General features: G+C 40.3%; 1 protein-coding gene across 1 annotated transcript in view; it reads right to left on the minus strand.

The window, feature by feature from the left end:
• The window catches only part of PCNX2 (pecanex 2), a 159924-nt gene that overhangs the window by 115855 nt on the left and 23120 nt on the right, over positions 1 to 20949 (minus strand). The window contains exons 8-12 of the mRNA XM_080388846.1: positions 20180 to 20273; positions 5898 to 6033; positions 2570 to 2712; positions 1090 to 1243; positions 965 to 997 (exon numbers count right to left, since the gene is read on the minus strand). Of these exons, the coding sequence (XP_080244972.1) occupies positions 965 to 997; positions 1090 to 1243; positions 2570 to 2712; positions 5898 to 6033; positions 20180 to 20273 (560 nt within the window). The remainder of the gene's footprint in view (positions 1 to 964; positions 998 to 1089; positions 1244 to 2569; positions 2713 to 5897; positions 6034 to 20179; positions 20274 to 20949) is intronic.

Below are 20949 nucleotides of genomic sequence, written 5' to 3' on the forward strand. Positions count from 1 at the left end.
CCTGCCAAAGGGAAATGATCCAGCAGGCCTGCAGTTTTCAACACACTGGGTTTGAACCCTGAGGGAAGAGGGGGCATCCTCAGAAACATTCAAAGAGCTAAGTAAGAAACGTGAGCAACTAAGCAGCCAGTGTAAAAGCAAGCAAGGGACCTCGTGACCACCGAAACATCTTCCAAAATTCACATATCAAAAATGCCTTGACACTGTGACAGGTGGAGATGTCAGGTTGCAGTTGTAGGATGATGCTCCTAAACCAGTCCTATAACAAGGACAGACTTCAGTAAGGAACTGTTTTTTTTCAAGGTGGTTGTCACCATCAGAGTTCAGTTTCTCAGATACACTCAACAGGCAAACAGCAACCAGCAAAGATCCTTACACCCTGCGTTCACCCATAGATTTGACCATTTCTTCAGGACACAAGCACAGAAACTGTGACTGTATTACAACAAAGGGAAAACACTTGTGCTACCTGATGAGCTATTAATAATACTGCTGGGAAATAAATCTGCTACACCAGATTTTTTTTAAAAAATAAAATAAAAAAAATAAAGTCCCAATCACACAGACACACCCACCAAAAAAAGATTTAAAAACCCAACTGACCAATGACCAAGCTGCTAATCTGGTACTTCAGCTGTTTTCAGTCACTGTTTCTAAAGGAAAGAAAAGGCTTGACTGATACCACAGGATGGAATTTCAGCAAATCAGTCCAGATGCATTTGGTTTTACTGCATATTTTAGCTTAAAGAAATCGTGCTTTTTTAATAGCTGTGATAAATTCAAATAGCTTAAAATTAATTTAAAAAACAGCAAAAAGTCTCAAAATCACCAACAGTATCTTGCTCATTTTCATAAATCACCTAGAACAATAAACTACTACTTGTGTTTCACTGAACAGCCAACTGTTTCACAGTACAGTAGTGGTAATAAAGGAGAAAGACTTGTTCTGCTGGCCAAGACTTACATGTATTGGTGAAGCAGGATCGGGCTGAACACTCTAGAAAAAAAACAGAAAAAAAGAGTTTGCTTACAGGATTTTGCCTTTGTAGAAGTTAGAATTCAGCAATTGGATATGAACATGTGTCCCACCTTTAGGAGAGAATACTGGCAGCTGGCCATCACAAGACAGAACAACAGAACCCAAATGTCTTTACAGAAGCCTTGATTCAGAGTCAGGAATCCAAGAAGTGAAACGAGAACTACTAGAAGGACAGCAAATACATTCTCCTTTATATCTTCTGTCCTATGTGAATAAAAGTGTTAAGAGATGTACAAATATTTATATATTCCTTAAAGCAAGGCAGGTCCATTTACAGCTAGTATGAACTGTCATTGCTGAAGCTATCAGAATTCACAGGATCCAAGGTTTTGCTTCCAAAACTACATTTCCATGTTCAATGGTATTTCACCCCCATGCCAAAGACCTTATCCTCTATGATAGCTAAAATTTATAGAAAAAAAGGCATATGTACTGAAGTCCAGCGCCCTCCAATTTCACTGGCCAAATACAATTCCACGGTGGAGCTGATTTGAATGTAGGCAAGTGTATGTTTATTTAAAAAAACCAAAAAAACCAATCCCCCCAAAAAACCAACACCCAAATACTTTTAAATGAGGAAATAAGGCTTTCATTTAATGGAAAATATATGTCTGACAACAAAGAATTCATTAGATGAAACACCAAATTTGACATCTCATGTTTTATTCATTTTTATCTGTTCTATTAAAACACGGAAGCTGAGATAAAAACCAATGCTAACATTCAGCTATAACAAAAGAGTGTATCAGCAGATGCTTTCCATGCAATTCAAACACGGGGATAAGACACCACAGGTAAGTAAGTATCTGATCCAGACCTAAGCTCCCTGACTAAACAACCTGATTTCTGCAGCACATAAAACTGACATCTGGAATTTCTGCTGTGGAGCTCATACAGAGACAGGAGAGCCAGCAGCCATTGGGTATGTAGGCTAACACGTCTGAAGGTCTTAGTAGTCCAGCAGACTACTACATGAGGTCTAAGGGCAAAGGGCACTGCCTGAAGAGCTGATGCCAAATGAACTGACAGACTAGAAAAAGGAGAGATGCCGAGACAAGCAGTTCTCTCTAAACAAATAAACCTGAACCAGAACAGAGGGAGTAGCTGAAAGATCTCCTCCACAGTATTACTCTGTAATTTCTTTTTAAAGATTGGAGTACTTGGTTTACAACACCCTGGGACCCTCCCACTTCTGTATTTTTGCACAAAACCTGGATTTTCTCACCAGAAAGCTCAGAACTGTTTGATCCAACAGCTGAGAATGAAATTAAAGACTATTCCACAAGCCTGGTGCTCACATGAATCAAGGTGTCTGCTTGAAGACGAAGGGTAGCAAGAAACACCAAAACCAACTCCAAAGGAAAGCATTTGCTTCAGCTTAAAGCAAACAAGCATCCATCTACTCAACCTGAATATAAGACACTAGTACAACGCTCACTTGTTATTTCTCTAGCGGGCTGCATTGCTCTACGGACACGTGGAGCCACCCACCGTAATATTATATAAAGTTGCATTAAAAAAAAGGCTTACCTGTCTAACAATGCCAACAAGGTAAGACGATCATACCAGACTTTAATCCATTTGCCAGGGAATATAATAAATCTGTAAAACTGCCTGTTCAGTTTCCGCTGTGCTGAGGAACAGGAAGAATCCTCAGGGTCCCGGCTGGGTTGCTTTAAAAACAAACAAACCAGAAATACACAAAACTCTTTTCACATTGGCATATGGCTGCCAGCAAAACAGGTGTTTAAAAGGCCAAATTTACATGAGGTTTCAGATTAATTTTGTTTCCCCTAGAAGGGATAGTAGGAGTGTACTTGTTTTCTTCATTTTAAATTAGAAACAAAAATATCACACCTGCTTAATTGTTGCAGATGGACAGAAGCTGTATCAACTGTGAAGCTCAACAGTGATAGTATGCTTTAAACATAAATACTAAATACCCATTTAAAAAAATATTTATTTTTTTAGTCCTGACCCACTGCTTGCCTAAAATTTCCTTTTGAAGATTTTTCCATGCGTCAGGCTAATTACAGCACAACACAAAACCACACATGATAGGAAAAATCTGTGGTTTTAATCAAAAAAATCAAGTAAACTTTAAGGCCTAGAGGTGTGACTTAGCAACTCTCCTTCCAGAGCACAGCTTTGTTTATCTTTCCTGAGATGCTTCTAATACCACATCAGGCATGCACCCTCCGCCACAGCAAGAGGAGGGGAAAAAAACTGCAAACAGGCACAAAAAGCATAAACATCACTAGTTTAAGAGTCTCTAATCTTTAATCTTACCATCACAACCATAAATTCATCCTTTTGAATACTGCTTTTGTCAGGTTCTAAGGCCTTTTTTTCTTGTCTGTTTGAACTACAGCATTTCAGATCTCAGCCAGCTCTACACCTGCACTCCTTCACCAGCACTTGTGGTGAGGGGAGCTTATCTACAGACCATCAGCCAAGCCTGCAGAGCTAGACAACAGAATAAAAAAAAAAAACAAACCAAAAAACTCTGAAAAGTAGCGATTTCTTTCCAAGGTACGCCAATAATTGACTAGGGGGAAGGAATCACTTCTTTTTCTTTCAAGAAGAATTTGAGATTTCTAATTGCTGTCAAGTCTAGTAGTTTTCAACCTCCTTCTAGCCCCAACCCCCCTTGTTAAAGATAATTAATCAACATTAGGTAACAAATATACCTATTATGGAACTCTGGGCAATGTTTGCACTAGAATTATTTGTGTTAGATTAACTTCCCTAGGCAGAGAAGGGGATTTCTGTTGAAGTAATTCATCATATTCCTGGATTCTAACTATTAGCAAAATACTTTTTTAAAAAAAAAACAACTGTCCCCCTGCATATAGGAATTGTTAAATTTTCTCTCAGATTATTGGAATAATTTCTAATCCTCACTTTCCAGGATTTTTACACATAATTTACATGGGAATTAATTTTTTGCTGGCACATCAGCTGGGAACCAACTCACTGATAACCTCAATCTGCTGGCAAACATGAGGTAAAACAGGCTAGCTTAAGCTTCAGAGAAAGAAATTCAATTTTATACATTTTATCTCAATTTTATACATTTTTATCTCATGCCTCCAATTGACTAAAAGCATACAGTCATGTGGTGCCGGGTAGCTCTGAGTGTTCAGACATGCAAAGGGATGCTGGGCTATTCAGCGTTCTTTCACTTAGTAACAATCGCAAGTAACTTAAAAGCTGTGAGACTGATTGCAATCCTTTCACCATGCTGACTTTGAAATCTAAAAGTAGTTTAGGTACTCAAAATTTCAGTATATCTATTACCACTTTAAAAAGTCACTTAAGGGAGTTGGGGTATTTTTAAAGAAAAAAAATATATTTTAAAATATTACAGTTGCTAATACTGGCACAGGTTTTTTTCTCTTGGGTCCTATTTCCCAACAGAAAGTTAACACGAAAATCAACCAACCACAATCACTAACTTCACTCTTGTAATCTAGACTGCTCACTATAACTAAATAAATTAAAAAAAATAAATATCAAAATGATGGCAAAGAGTCCATTAAAAACACCTGAGGATCTGATTGTTTGGTCCTCAGAACAGCTTAACACATATTTAACTGAGTGCATAAGTGAACATTTTGGCTCCTGAGGAACAGTAACATTTGGATGAAGTCCATTACATGAGGCTTGCAGTACGTGGGCTGCAGTCAGATTTTGGAGCTGCGTCTTGGAAACCCTCTGACTAGCCCTGAGCAAGTCACTAAGCCTAATTGTGACTCCCGTCAAAAAAGAGCTTATAAAAATTCACTTCATAAATTTATACAGTGCCAGAGACAGCCTGAAACCCTAGCTTTATTCACATCAATGACAGAACTTTTCCTGACTTACATGGGCTCAGAATTTCACGTTTAATTTTTAAAAAATAAATAAATAAATAAATAAAATCAGAAACCAGGAAGTTCTGAAATTACTGCCTGGCCTTATTACAAATTATGTGATCTTGAGCAATGCATCTTACTTCTTAATGGTCCAATTTTCCCAGAAGAGGGGAAAAAAAGAAAAGGACAAAAAAGCATAACTGTTCTTTAATTTACAGACAGTTTATAAGATTATAAATATCTGGAAAATATCTGAGCCTTTATATGAAAGCCTCTTTCCCAATCTAAAATACACAACAGGACAATTTCCTGATTTTTAATTTAAAATAGTTCCTTTATACAAGTTGCTTCTAGCTTTAAGTTCCTGTGCAAAATCTAACGTGAAAGATAATTAACTGGCATTTTAAGGTTATTCATAAATACCAAACCAGAGTTTACCATGGAAGAAAAGAGATGGTTAAAGTTATTATAAAAGGAATTGTAAAACCAGATTACAGACTTAGGCTGTTGGTCACAGACCTGCAAAACTGTAAAGTTCAAGTATGTCCACATATTACCATACAAACTGAACTCTGAGGGCCTTTGTCCTTTACCAGATACAATGAGGAGGTGGCTTTGACATTCTGCGACAGATACCTAGCATTCTGGTTGCCTGATTCAGAAAAGTGAAACCAGACGTGGTTTTATGATAGTAATGACTCTGAAATAAACACTTCATACTAATAAAGTTTGGTAGTGTGTCTAAAATCCTACCGGCTGTGCCCTCATTCTTTCAAACGCAGTAAGACTGAAGACAGAAGAGCAACTTTTTAGGTGGTGGAGTCTTTAAGTGCTCCCCTAGGACACTACTCAGTGTCAGCAGACAGCAGCTGAATTGCATCCATCAACATAAAATACAACTTCTCCCACAAGTAGCACAGAAAAGCAACAGGAACATTCTTGGAGCATTTGTTTATAAAGCAGTTTATCAAAATGCTAGAAACTGAGATATTACAATATACCCGTGGGCTTTCTGAAAGGGTCCTTCGTGCCACCATCAGTAAGAGCTGCTGCTGAAGCGCACTTGCTGCTTGATCCCCCGAAGATGGTTCCTGGCTCTCTGAAGTGGTGGTACTGGAGGAGCTGAACTGCATTTCACTGTGCACAGAGGGGAGAAAGGAAAGAAACTGTTCTAAGCAGCGCTATTTTCCTAGTATTTCTGAAGCATTACAGGAAGAAGCCTGTAATTGCTCTGCTTTTGGCTCACAGGACATGGAGCCTTCCACCTTGACACCTGAAACCTAGTCCAGACCCACAGAGCAGTTCACACCCAAACTTAGATACACATGGTCTACCACATCCACCACAGAGAAACATACTTCTGTATAGTATTTTTTCTCATCTTGAGATGAACACCTACAATGAATCGCACTTCAGAAGCGCCTTGTTCTGTCCACCGAGAACAATTCAGGTCAAGAGCTGCGTATCTACAAAGCAAGACTGCAGGGCAGCTACTGCAGAGATCCTGGATTAGCTTTCAAACAAGCTCACTTAGGTACCAAAGCCAGTCTGGCCTCACCTGCACTGAATTCGGTGGGTACTAATTTCCCCTACTGAGAATTCAGGCTACAAGAACTTCTGCCCTAGCAAGACGACAACGATATCTGAGCTAATTCACATAAGGCCAGCTCAGATATCCGCTGGACTGAGCATAATAAACTCACCCTGGGAGGGCTCTGAGCAAGATGCTATTTTTATTCCCCTCCCCTCCACGTTTACTGTTTTGATGTTGTAGATACAGCACTTTAAACAGTTTACTTGAGGAAATTTCTGCACTTAGAGCAGTGATACCTGGTGGGCTGCAGAAATGGTGCGCTACCATGACATGACTGACTGGGTCTCAGCAAGAACTATATTGAAATGAAATAATTGTTAATTGGAGAAGAGATCTGTTTTGGATACTTCCGGCTTATTTTCTTCAAATAGGGTTTATACGTCAGGCGCCCTGCTCTGAGCTCATTACCCCCCTGCCTCTGGATGCCTGCCTGGGGCTCTTATTACTTTCATATCTGCATGAGGTGAAAGCACCTCGGTGCTCATGCAAGGTAGTCAATACCTATTGTTCCCGTTTTCCATAAAGGAAAGACAAGCAGGAAAAAACTAGAGCGATCTGCGCACCGTCAGCCAGGAAGCCTGTGGCAGAGCAAAGGATAACCCCCTCATCTTGCATACCCTTACCCTCAAGCCACCTTATTCATTTTAGTTAACTCAACCTTCCTCACCCCTGGGCACCAATTCCTAAAGCTGTCGTGTGACCCTTGTTAAGCCCAACAAAAGGGGCTTTAAAATTGTGGCTGTCCTGCACATAACTGGTTGTTAACTTCAGCTGCAGTGGCTAGCGCTGTGCTGGGATAAGGTTCTGGATTACTTAGAAGTCTGGATTACTTAGAAGCAGGGCTGAAGAGTCACACCAACCGCTTGAAACAAGCCCACTCTCTCCTTCTCCCCTACAGGACTTGCTGGCTCTGCCTGGACCAACAACCAGCAGCCTCACCATCCCACCTCTGGCCTCCGAGCCAGGCAGGTACTTTTTTTCAAAGCCTTGATTGCTATCAGGCTTGGATGCCAGACCTGATACTCACCATCTGCCATTCCAGAACTATCAGCTGAACAGAAATGAGAGTACCCCGTGTTCTTGACCCTCATGGCTTCCCTTGCACTCCCCACTCCTCCTGCTACAGGCAGATGCACCATCTGCCCCACGGAGTCAGGACAGCTGTCATGTTCCCTTCGGACAGTACTAGGAAATGAGGACTTGGTCCAACACAACCCGCTTGTCCCAACATGTCCCAGCCACAAGGCAACTCTCTGTAAGAACGAATCTCCTTTGCAGGTCTTGTTTAGCACCTCACCAGCAGTCAATAACCAAAGAATACAGAAGAGATAGGAACTGATCCAAAATCCCGGATCTCAACCAAAAATTTAGGCAGGAAGAAAGGGAAGAAAGCCTAGAGGCATGCCTCCCAGAAAGAAGATGCCCACAGATACAGACTATAGAGGACAGACATGCCTTCTGCATATTTTGGAAGTGCCCTACTCAAAGGTGACCTTGTTCAGCTTGAAGAAAAGCAATGGATTTTTTTGATTTTTTTTTTTTTCCTCAGGATGAGCTGTCCTATCCCTTGTCATTATGGGTACAGCCCAGGGACTCCCTGTTCACAGCAGGAAAAAAGCAAGCATAGCCCAGGTTATGCAGGACACTACCCTGGGAACTCCTGCCCAACAGGCAACCCAACAAAACAGCAGGGGAATAGAACAGGGACTGCTCATGCCTTCCTAAATGAAGAGTTAATCTCCAGTAACGTTTTGCATCTTTAACTGTCTTTCTACAAAAGTCAAGTGGAGTCAAGAGTATTTCTAGATTGGACTGTGTCTTTTATCCCACATTTACCAAGAATGGAAATGGCAGAGGATGGATAGATAGACAAATATATTCCCCTGGTACTCTATCAGTTCTCAGAAATCAAAATTCTTCTACTCCTAAGGCTTCTTCCAAGAATAAACTTAAGAGATCAAATCACTTCCCACCAGACTTGAAGATAACTGAAAAGCCAAGAGAGCCCAGAGCCCCACCTACCAGTGGCCTAACTGGCAGAAGAGTCCGCAAGCAGCTGGGACACTGACTGTGGGAAAAAAATCAGAAACTTCTTAGGCCTGAAAAGGCAATTAGGGCAGAGAAGTTGGGAAGGCAGAGAGCAAAGCAACAACTCCAGAATCAGAAGCGGTCATCTGGCCTTCATCTGCCATCTATACCTTTTATTCATCAGCCTCATCTCTCTGTATCTGCTTACTCTTTCCTCATCTTCCGTTCCCCTCAGCTCCTGTTTGCTGCTTTTTTCCTACTTATCCCTATCTTCCACACAACCTCCTTCTGACATTCACTTGCTACCCCCTGATGCTGGATCGCTTGCACAGCTGCTTAGAAGCTGTCTCATCTGATGACAGCGCTATCACACAAACAACAAATACCAGTAAGAAATGTGATGGTGGTGTTGGTGTTTGTGTTTTTGCAAGCTTATAAACTAGATTCCATAAATTTATTACCATATATAAATAGGAGCAAACACTCTGTAATCATAAAATCATTATAACAGAGCTGATCGCAGTGTAACATGGAATCTTGATAAACAGAAAATCTGTTCATTTGCAGAATCAAATTAATGTTATCAAGATCTACTACAGCAAACTGCACTGCTAATGTAAGCAAAGGTATAATTGAACTAAATTTTGAATAATAAATTATTAACTAAAAATATCTTTGAAAAACATACAACTTATGCGGATCAAATGCAAAAGCTACATAGCACCCTCTACTGATAACTGGTCATGAAGTCAGGGATTTTTTTTCTGGCTCACAATTCAGTTTTGTAAGAACACTGATGAGTAAACATAAGCTAGTTGAGCAATCATGTAACACTTGAGAATGTTTAGTATAACCACATAGCACTGGAAAAATCTTCTTTCTCCCTGATTAGTCTGTGACAGTTGCCTTGTACCACTGACAATTTGGCCCAAGCCATTCAAACATGACCCAGCCCAAGCTGTCCCCTTTTTTAAGGATTAGCTAGCCTTGAGTCCGAACACCTCTCAAGGTAAGCTCGTTACACAGGCACACCGCAAAGAATTCCCGGTCAATACAGCTGTTTTGCATGTCCTAGCTAAATTACATTTTAACTTGCACACAGGAGAAAGGACAAGGACCCTTGTAACGAGCATCACAACAGTCACAATAACAAAGCATCTTCCTCTTGCTCCTCACCTGCTTAAGGCAGAAAGATCCCACTGGATTGCTTCAGACAGCTGTGTGGGTCACTACAAAGCTTAAGAGCACGTAACAAATGTCTACAATGATAATAATAATACAGCTGATAGCTAGAAGAAGCCAGAGTGAAGCTCAGAGTTGGGAATCTCCCCTTCTGCACATCCGACCAGCAACCACTTCCGAGGTATTGGTCTGGGGTGTATTCAAAGCACTTGCTGAAGCGAGACCTGAGCGATCCAGTTGCACAAGAGCCAGTTTAGTGCTAACGACATAGCAGGAACTCCAAACGCCCTTACATCTGTGCCCTTTTAAAACGGTCATTTTGTGGTATGGATGTAGGTGTCTGAACTGACACTGGAAGTGCTGGATCAACAGCAGCCCACTGCTCACTGATGGCACCTCCGTTTTTCAATGTCATTGCTGGTGTCTTACCACCACCACCACCTCGGCAGCTTTGCTCCTTCTCACCTGAAATGGCCTCCCTGCCATTTCATGTCCCAATCACTCCTACACTTCATCAGACAGGCTTCTTGCTACATCTTTACCCCGCTATTCATTAGGTCTCTGCTACAAAGCTGCCAGCACCAACCTGACCAGAGGATTGCACAATTCAGGACTGAGATTAAAGCCACCAGCTTGGGATATCATTTTTTTTTTAAGCAGCAGATGATTTGCAGTTCCCAAGTGTACTTCCAAATAACAAGACTTAAAAAGCAACTTCAGGCACGTAAGACAATTGAAATATGCTAAAGTGATAGCCACATTAAGACTGGATAATTATGTGACAAACCCAATCATAGCAAACATGGAAAAAACATGAAGAAGAAGAAGAAGAGGCAGTCTTCACTTTTTTGGTAAGAAATTAATAGTTTCAAAAGAATACAATTGATTCAGAATGCATATTTTAATTTTTCTTAGCGGCTACTTCCGAGGGGAGCTCAAGCTAAAGATGAAATCTCTCTTAAATCTTGTTCATGTTTTGCTAGGATTGGGGAGGATTTTGGCATTTGTTTTAACTGGCAATATTAACACCCCCAATGACAGCAAGATAGCACACCTGTGTTTACAGAATGGGAAAGTTGGATATACTGATTTACTGCCATAACAGACGGGAAAGAATAGAAGATCACTGTTAAAAGTTTTGCAAGAGGCTACAAAACGAGCAGTGGTACACATTAAGTTCATTAAGGCAGATCCTACACATGGACAGAAGCGCCTTGGAAAGTGTGTTACCAGCAGCGCTGTGGGCAATACGGAGGCAGGGAGTTAGGAACGCCGCCTTGCTCGGGTGTAAGAGAGGGATCCACTAGGTACACTCTTCCTTCTCAGTATTCAGATTTTTTTATTTTGATCACAAGCACCTGAAGTGATAATTCATAAGCCTATTACATTTGAGAGCAAAGATAAAAGTAGTACGTTTAAAAGCAAACAGTGTGCACTAATAAACTAGAGGATGCATTTTGAGAAGATGCAGCTTTACGGGGATTAATGCATTAACAGCACCCACGGTTCCATTATCTCCAGAGTATTTTAAAACTGCCCTTTTAGCTCTCCTTCTGAAAGCGTGGGAGGAGGGAAGAGAAACCAGTCCCAAAAGCGGAAGGACCCAGGAAGCTCCGAGCCCTGAGCAGGATTTTGCTGCCATCATGTGGCAGCTCAGCCCCCTCCGACCTCCCGGCCTCATCCTGCTGAGCGCTCACTTCCCTGCCCCGCGTCCACAGAGAGGGTCTAAAAACCCCTACAAATACAGGAAAGGACTTGAACCGGCCAAGCTAAGCCAAGCGTTTCCTCCTGTCCCCAGCAAGCCAGCAGGAAAAAGCTACCGAGTTTGCCACGAGTATTTTTCAGAAAAATCAATGGCTTCATTGCAGTTCAAACGTTACAATTTTCAGCATGCACACACCACACTCGTCTACCTGTTCAAGCAGCACTAAGCTCAGGTGACCAGCTCATCTGAGTCACTGAATCCCAAAAGGAACTATATAATATTTGTCGCATCCATCTCAAAACGTGCTCGGCTGCAGAACTGCAGAACCTGCCAAGCAGCTTTAAGAAATATTTAAGACTCAGCAGCCTATTACTAGAGCAGTGGGTGATCTTTGTTATTTGGGTCACCTTGCTGGGAAACAGAAGGATGTTTTAGTGATACGCTCTTTTGTCATTCTAAAAGGGCATTTTGAAATGCTAAAAATAATTTAAAAAAATAATAATCTGCTTATAAGTCTACTTTCCTCTATGAGGAATGAACCTCAAAGGTGGGGGCAATTTTCCAACAGTGAACATCCCGAAGCATTAATGAATTCATACAGGAGACATACAGTATCACCAAGGCATTCAGATAGATAACTTTCATATAGTATAATGCACTCAAGCAGCTTATTCAGGGATGTGAATGCAAATCAACCCCTTGAAGTTCTCTCTTTCGCCCTGATCCAGAAACACTAGCACTCTGCAGCTGTACTGGCAGGTAACTTTAACACTATTTTCTTAGTACTTGCCAGTCACTCTTTTGCTGCAACTACTTCTTTTTGACCTATTGGCCCTGCTGTTGCTGAAAAAAAAAAATATATTCTCAAAACAAACAAAAAAAGATTTTTTTTTCTTAATGGAGTTCTCTGCACTGCAAAGGATTTTACACTTAAACTATAACATAGCTTCTTAGAAGCCTAGTTTTAGTGTCAGAGCCTCATCTGAAAAAGTGAGGAGTTTAGAGGACCAAATGCTCGGACAGAAGATGAAAAGTGCAACATGAATGCATGAATTGTCCTGGTATGGATGAACCATGCATAATAATGAAACATACATAAATACAATTATATACATACATAACATTAAATATAACTTTAATAATCGCATACATAAATTAAAAAGGTACCTGACCAAGAAAGCAGAAGGCTCAAACTAGAACAATTATTTTTTTAAAGGTGTACAGCAAGTTAGATGTATATATACAATCGATTTCAAGTGAAAGCCCAAGCGTCACTTAGGCAGGCAGGAAAATCTGCAGCTAAGAGGGAAAAATGTTTTTGTTCTCAGGGCTGGGCAATCATTCTTTCATCTGGTGCTGGTTTTGGCTGGGATAGAGTTTGTTTTCTTCATAGCAGCTGGTACAGGACTGCATTTTGGATTTGTGCTGAAAACAGCGTTGATAGCACAGGGATGTTTCGGCTGCCGCTGCGCAGGGCTTACCCAGAGCCAAGGGCTCCTCTGCTCCTCACCCCATCCCACCAGCGAGTGGGCTGGGGGGCACAGGGAGCTGGGAGGGGACACAGCCGGGACAGCTGACCCCAGCTGACCCCAGGGGTATCCCCTACCAAATGATGTCACGCTCAGCATATAAAGCTGGGGGAAGAAGAAGGAAGGGGGGGGCGTTCAGAGCGATGGTGCTTGTCTTCCCAAGTCATCGTTACACATGACAGAGCCCGGCTGTCCTGGAGATGGCTGAACCTGCCTGCTGGTGGGAAGGGGGGAATGAATTCCTTGTTTTGTTTTGCTCGTGTGCATGGCTTTTGATTTACTTATTAAACCATCTTTTTCTCAGTCTGTGAGTTTTTTCAATTTTACTCTTCTGACACTCTCCCCCATCCCACCTGGGGGACTGAGCAAGCGGCTTTGTGGGTCTTGGTGGCTGGCTGGGGTTAAACCATGACACTTCTCCAGTTCTCAAATATTTCTGCTGCATGCCATACATCCATTTCTGTGGCCTATCTTACATATTTATTTTAAAATCCAGCTTCTATTACACATACGCAGCATAGTAGCCTCTTGATGCAATTTATGGCTATTGCTGACTGCTGCCAGACACATGAAGTGATAGACTGCAGCAAGAGGTCCAGCACTTAAACCTATATATGCATTTGAATGAATCAAATGCTTTTGCATCACAAAGTTGAACTGCTCTTGGTAAAAACTTGTATTGTTCTGAAGAGACACCAACTCTACCTCTTTAAAATCAACACATGCGGTTGATGGTATCAATGCCATCCCTGCACATAAGTGGCAGTTTCAATATGGTTTTATTCTCAGGAGTTTAACATACGAGAGAAGGAAACAGGCTCAAGAATACAAACAGTATTCTTATTAATTCCATTCACTACAACCTCAAGTATTTCTTGAAATAAATGTAAGTGGCCAAATGCTTCAACAGCTTCTGTGGGCACAACTCCAGTTGGCTTTAGAAGATGTAACACTTGGTTTGAGAGACAGAATTGGCCTATCCTCAAAAAGTAGCCCTTAGCTTTTTTTCTACTTAAGAAAAAAAAAACTCAACAAAACCCATTTTTCCTTGGAGGTACACACACCTCCGTTTTTCAGCTAACACTGAGAACATATGGATATAACCACATCATGATTTTGTGTGGATCTCCTGTATTTTTTGAAACATCATTAACCTTAGCGCACATATGTTTGCACACACACCAAAGAAAGCTTTGTGTTTAAAATCGAAAAAATTGCAAGGATGCAGAGAAAAGTGCTCAAACACCCATAAATACTATTGAGTATCTAGCATGACCTGCACTGACATGCTCTTCAGGGATGCTTATAGATCTTTTCTCATCTCAGATCTGAATACCTCTGAACGTGTCAGAGACAGACTGCAATATACCAGAGCAAAACAGCATGGAAAAAATGCAGAAACTTTTGGGAAATAAATCCAGGTCTTCTTAAAATTAGATTTGTTCACATTACCTAGCAAATGGTGACAGACCAACAGTAAAACTTACGGAGGAAAACACCTGAGTTTCACAGGGCTATCATGCCTCTGAACTGCTTCAGACATACCATGGAAGCTTTGGATAGCTTAGTCCTGACTGGCAATATTTACAAAATTGTTTGAATCAGAAAAACAGAAAGAAAAATAATTTGAATGCATAATCATTACAGCATTTCACAGATTATCATGTGAATATAGCCAGTTATTTAACAACTTTATACCTAACAGTATGATTTTTTGATATTGGATGTTGTGTTAGTTTCTCCAAACACTATTCCTTTCATTACTAAGAACAAGATTTTACACACGGCAAAAAATTAGGATATATTTTTGGTAGGAACAAAACTACATCGAAAATATCAAAATAGCAAAGTGCCCTCAAGTTTATTGTAAGCTTGTTTCTTCTGTTTTTCCTAACCAAAGTGAAGGAAGCAGATAAAGACTACGCATGCAGGCAGCACATTATTTTAGTACTCGATATTTGAGTAAAGAAACTGCAATATTTACATTAGTTGAAGAGAGTTTTTCATAGATGTGAAATCAGGAAGGACAATATACCTATAGATCAACCTTATATTCTAAATTCTAAAAGTGATTTATAAAGACAGAACACCATTTCATACACGTTGAGGACAGCTACCTTTCTGAGAGGTGCCAAATAGTGACAGAGTTTTCTTCAGTATCTATGTACACACATGCAGAAGGTGCTCAAAGTTCCAAAAAAGAGCCCCAGTATGCAAAGACAGCACATTTAGAAAAACAGTTAAACATTTAAAAACTACTTAGCCTTGTACAGCAAGTATGCACAGAATATATGATGGCTGTTAAATTTATATATTGGCATAGATATATGCTTTATGGCCCTATTAGCCTCTGTACTGTCAATAGATATGCAACTCATGCAAAAAATCATTAATTCTACCGTTATAATTATGGTAATTTTAGGGGCTTACGCTTTCACTAATATTTATGAGCCACTTTACATGTAATGCCTAGACAATATGATAGCTCACATTTATCTTTTTGACTGCTTATCAGAACTCAGTTACTTAATTACAAGAGGCATCCAAAGTAATTAAACTCCTGGAAAACATCTGCTTTCTGTTACAGAGGGCAAACAAAAAAAGGTATGTCAGAGTGACACCTTATTTGTAAGACATTTATTAACTCCAACTTGTTTTTCCTGACCACTGAAAACAGCTACCCACCTCTAACAATGCTTTAATATATACATTCTTTCAGCTCACTTTAAGGAGTCTTAAGTGTTCTTGTTAAGGATCACAGGGTTTACTTTGTATCACCAATCTAATGGGAAGAATTTTAACTTGAAATTTTCACGGTTCTATACAGGTAAGATGTAAACCTAGTGGCCATTTGGTGAGAAGTCAAACTAACTATGCAAAAAAGGCAGTTCATGCTTATACCAGGCACCTATCTTAGACAAATGTGAACTTCCTCATTCTTATCTGCCTTCCCAGAAGCCAAGAACATACTCAAAACACACAGCATAGAAACATTAGGGATTCACTGTAAGAGAGACAAAGGCTGGTAAAGAACTTAATGCAATGGGGCAGAAGAATGAATGGTTTTCAGGATGAGAAAGCTATTTCCAATTTCTCACTCCAAAGCAGATTCAAATGGTCTTTCTGTAACTAGTTTCTAACATAATTCATGAGCTGAGAATACAGTTTATACTTTGTCTTGTCAGTCACAAAGCAATTTATGGCTAGAGGTGAAGTTGGCAAGGTAATGGGAACATCAAATTTAGAGGCAATTAGCTCAGGAGGGAACCCATTCCACAGGGACTGCTGGCAAGAAGTGTGGCTGGCAAGATTACAGACAGAAGTGGGGTCAGGGTAATTACATGGACAGTAACTGTGGAATTGATTAGCTACCTGCAAATGTTGAAACAACTTACCGAAGTCAGTAACAAGAATCACCCGCCAAAGTGAGGGTTAAAGATAGAAAAGGAATTATATTTTTTGGTGATTATTACAACATAAAAACCTCATTTAAATTTAACTTGACTAACTTAAGTTTCTAATTATTTTTAACACTGGACTGCTGGACTGGTGACAGACAAATATGGAGACAATTTGGAACAATTCTAATTCTCAGTAACCTTTGGCAGAATTAAAGAGTCATTTTAGAAATTATTAGTAAGAGACTGTTTATGCCACATTTAAGCAGCTCTGAAAATTTCCAGGATAAGGACTGCAGGTACAGGTAATGTCTTTCATTAAGACAACTACTACAGTTGAAAATGCAAACAATAAAGCTAAAAAGAAAAAAAAAATTGAATCTGGTGGAAAATATATTAACATTGATAAATGGAAGATCATCTCACAACACTGCAGAGCTAAAAAGAGGTGATGGACTGCTGATACCTGACAAGACAGTGCAATTCCCTCAAATAGCATTGCCTGCAATGTCAAGGGGCCTCTGAAGGAAGAAAGCACAGACTCCTTCAAACTTGGACATCTGCTTTCTCTGGCACATTGTAATCCATGGCTGTCCATCTGCCCTTTACAAGCAAAGGAAGAGCAGGAAACACACAAAAGTGGAGAACGAAAAAACCCACAAAGCCAAACATAATGCAGCATCACTTATGAGACAGAGCAACATTGTTAGGATTTTGCATCACTTGTGAGAAATGGATTTCAGAAGCTGTGCCAAGATAAGATAAAAATGTTTACAGGCCACAGAAATACTACTCTAATTTCCATTCCTAGTAATTTGTTGTGAAATGCCAGATCGGTTAAGACTTTACTACTGAAGCAGACAATAGTAGGACTCAATAGACAGAAATAGCAAGTTATAATTTGAATTTAAGATCGTTAAACATTAGTTAGTCTGCCTCAAGGCTTTCTTTAATGGCTTCTTTTGAGTAATATTAAAATACCTTATCCAGTTTTGCCTAACTTAGTTAAAAGGTATTTACCTATCACCAATTTCATAAGGCAATTACATCCTTTTTGAGAAACCGGACAGAGTTCATACTCTCCCCAGTCAAAATTCCTTCCCCCTTCCCCAGCAGCAATGTTACCCAGAAGCGTCACAACTCCTAGCACACCTGTGCCTCTGATCTGCTGCTTCTCCCAACAGCACACCCAAAGCAAGAAGCCTCTTGCCCCCAGCCAACCTGGGCCAATTCCCCTCACAGAGGAGCACACCAGGGCACGGTCCGTGCACATCCACCTAGTTACTCCACCAGCTCAACTCCATTTGACATTTTCCCTTTAGGAGCCACCTAATCTTAACACTATATAGCAAACATGATTGGTGAAAAGTGCTTCAAGAGCTTACACACATCTACTGCAGACCTGTCTATTGTCCTCCATCAGCTTATTCTAGATTCTGAAATGGGGGCTCCCTGAGATCAAAACGCTAGCCCTCCTATTCAAGGAGGATAGCACCACTTATGCCCAGGCATTAACTTTCTCCTGCATACTTTGACCAATTAAATCTAATTTGGATGGCTCATTAATGGATTCAGACCCCAAGCCTAAAGCTGCTGTTTCTGTACCGTCTCAAGTCCTCATGAAGAACTACTGTCAGAGTCATTGTCTTAGTTAACTTTCTGATGGGCTGGGAGATGTACGTCAAGGACATCCCAGAGATGCTTTCCATGTATCTTTTCTAATATCCTTCCATAAGAGCAGCATCTCCTGTTGGTATGGACTACTTGCACAGTGAACATCTCCACCGGAGGAAGGCCCACACTCCAGGGAGTAATTTTTCAGGAGCTCTCCACAGACAGACATACAGAAGAGACTATCTGAAGCGAACACCTTGTGCTTTATTTTATTCTATTTGCCTTTTTCTTCAGTAATGAAAAGATCATTGGTTATTAGCTGAGATTATTTGGCTTATCGTTAACCACAGATAAGAAACTAACCTAAGTGATGCACAAGTCTGCAGCTGAAACTAGAGGAAAAGGGGAAGGAAAGATGCCTCATTAGTGAACTGTCCTTAAAGCAGATTTGCCCCTCTAATTTCTATATGCTGTTAAGTGTTCCACATTCTTTTTTTTTTTCAGGTGTTCACCATCAGGTAACCTTGTATTTAGACAAAAAAACCTTTCCTTCCTGTGCTATCCTATGCACAGATGGTAGGAACTGCCCATTGAACAAAAAGCTCTTAGTAATCTCTCTGGCCTAAACATACTACATACTGCCTTTACAAAAACAAACTCGTGCACACTTCATGCTTCCTTGTTCCCTTTCACTGTTTTTCATGTGAACTTCCGCATCACACTTTCCTTGGTGCTGCTCTGTTCTTGGAAAAGCTCTTGTGTCTCTCTTCCCATCGACTGCCATACTGAAATGGTCCTGGGAACCCACTCATCTTTGCTGATTTGTTCTGTCCCCCCATCTGAACTGTCACTCCAAAATTTCCAGCAAAGGTGCTGATCCTCAGGAATTAAATCTTTAGAAATTAAATGTAAATGGCTTCAAAGAATATCTGAACTTCCTTTTGTTAAAAACATTTTAGCAGATCCCTTAAAAACAATTAGCATCCCTAGAGGTCTGCAAAACACAAACTAAAAAACAGTACTTAATAAAGAACAGGAAGACAGAGATATCACATAAGCATCTAGCAAAGACAGATTCAGAAGGACTTCTTATGTGAGAAGGAAGACTGTTCTTCTTCTGATAAAAAAACCAGATTAACTGATAAATGTCAGGGGACAGTAAACTATTTCTGAATTTAGGACAGATTCAAGTTCTCAGTTGTGATGGGGGAGGAGGGGAGGATTCTGTGCAAGGTGAAACAAGGAGAGTTGCAAGAGTTAAACAGCCCTGAAGTAAAACGTTTGATGTTAGGTCAAAACTGAACCCTGCCAGGCTGGATTTGTTTTATTTTGCTAAAGACAGACAGAACATTTCTACTGTAGATGAACTCTTTTTTTTTTTAATCTTTGCCCACTGACTATTAAAAAGCATTATTCTCATGTCTCTCATAATAGCATTGTGTATAAAAGGCTAACACTGTCTTTAACATAGTCCCCAGCTTTTCAAAAGTCTCCACTGAAAACCAAACACTTGAAAAAATATTTACTATTAATTATGACCTCTCACCCCTTCACCCAGCTTTTCCAAATGCTGTATAGCAGTAGGAAAAACATAAAGTTATTAAATAAAAATACTTATGAACAGTTAAAATTCTTCTTACTGATATACAAACAACAGATCACATGGGAGAGACTGTGGAAATTACAGTAACGAATACAGGATTCATGTGGATCACTCCAAAGAGATATTTGTAAAAAGAAATTGTTCATACACCTTTTCAGAGCGGCAAACTATTCGTGGGACATTTCATGTAAGGTGAAAGGCTCTGCTGCTAGAATCCACAGGGAGCAGTGTCACTGGCCGACACTGACACAGCACTAAAAATCTACAAGGGACCCAACAGGGATGGGCAGCGAGAAAGACAAGGTTGAGAGAACAGCTACTAACAGTCCCACATACTTTGTTTTAATTACAATCTTAATTATAATCACCACACTTGACTTTGACTATTCCCAGAAACTAATGAAAGCACACTGGGTAGTTTTAGGTTTTTTTCTTATCAACACTCTTACAAAGCAGTACTGTATTAGCACAAAACAAACAAACAAAAAAGCATGCTCTGACACCTCTAGAAGAGGTTAGCACATTTATTTTCCAGTAGTCCTCTTCACATGCACTTTAACAGCTACAATTAGTTTCATAGCTTCTTGCAACGAAAACTTCTAAAGTTTCCAAAAATCAGGGCTTACTTACTGAGCATTTGAAATACAATCACAATTTGATAGCTGATGTCGAAAATTTCCTTCCTTCTGACAGCCGGCCTTTAAATAACAGGATCTAATTTCCCCTTTAGAAAATAAAGAGAAAAAAAAAAAAGCAGTTCAGTGAAATGATCATTTGTTTTACACACAAAGTGTATAAAAAATACATTTTAGGTCAGGCACATTTACACAGTTTTCAGTCTGCGCACTAGGCTTATTTTAGACTTCAGAAAGCAAATTAACATTTGAACAACTGAAAACCTGAGACAAATGAAAACTCCGAGTTACAGTGAAAATTTAAAAGGCATGTAAAGTAAATGCAAAGCCCATCTATCAATCTAAGTTCCTTGTAAAATGTGAAATCATCAAGTATTTTTTTTTTCAGTTCACAAAGTTGAGGTCTGGAGGTACAACGCAGGGGAAAATTCTGTTCTAAGCGTAGCCGCTGCTACTCCCTCCTTGCATACGCAGCAAAAAGTGAAGGTTCGCTGCTCGTTGACCCAGAAACCATGCAGTCTGCCTGACCCGCAGCTGCTGCTCTTAGACCTAGAGCACACCAGGAGCTGCAGGGCTGCACGCAGGGCCAGGAGGAATCGGCAGAAAACCACAGCATCTCTGGGGTCACAAACCCAGCTACCACGAGCACCCATTCCACACTGGTTTTGAAGGCAGCTTTAAGGCAAAGACAGCTTTTGGGACAGCTGCCTGTCAGAGGTATGGGCCAGCACCTCACAGGGCACTACAGGGAGTTAAACCAAGCCA

The sequence above is a fragment of the Falco punctatus genome (genome assembly GCF_963210335.1).
Source record: "Falco punctatus genome assembly, chromosome: 5".
Lineage (NCBI taxonomy): Eukaryota > Metazoa > Chordata > Aves > Falconiformes > Falconidae > Falco > Falco punctatus.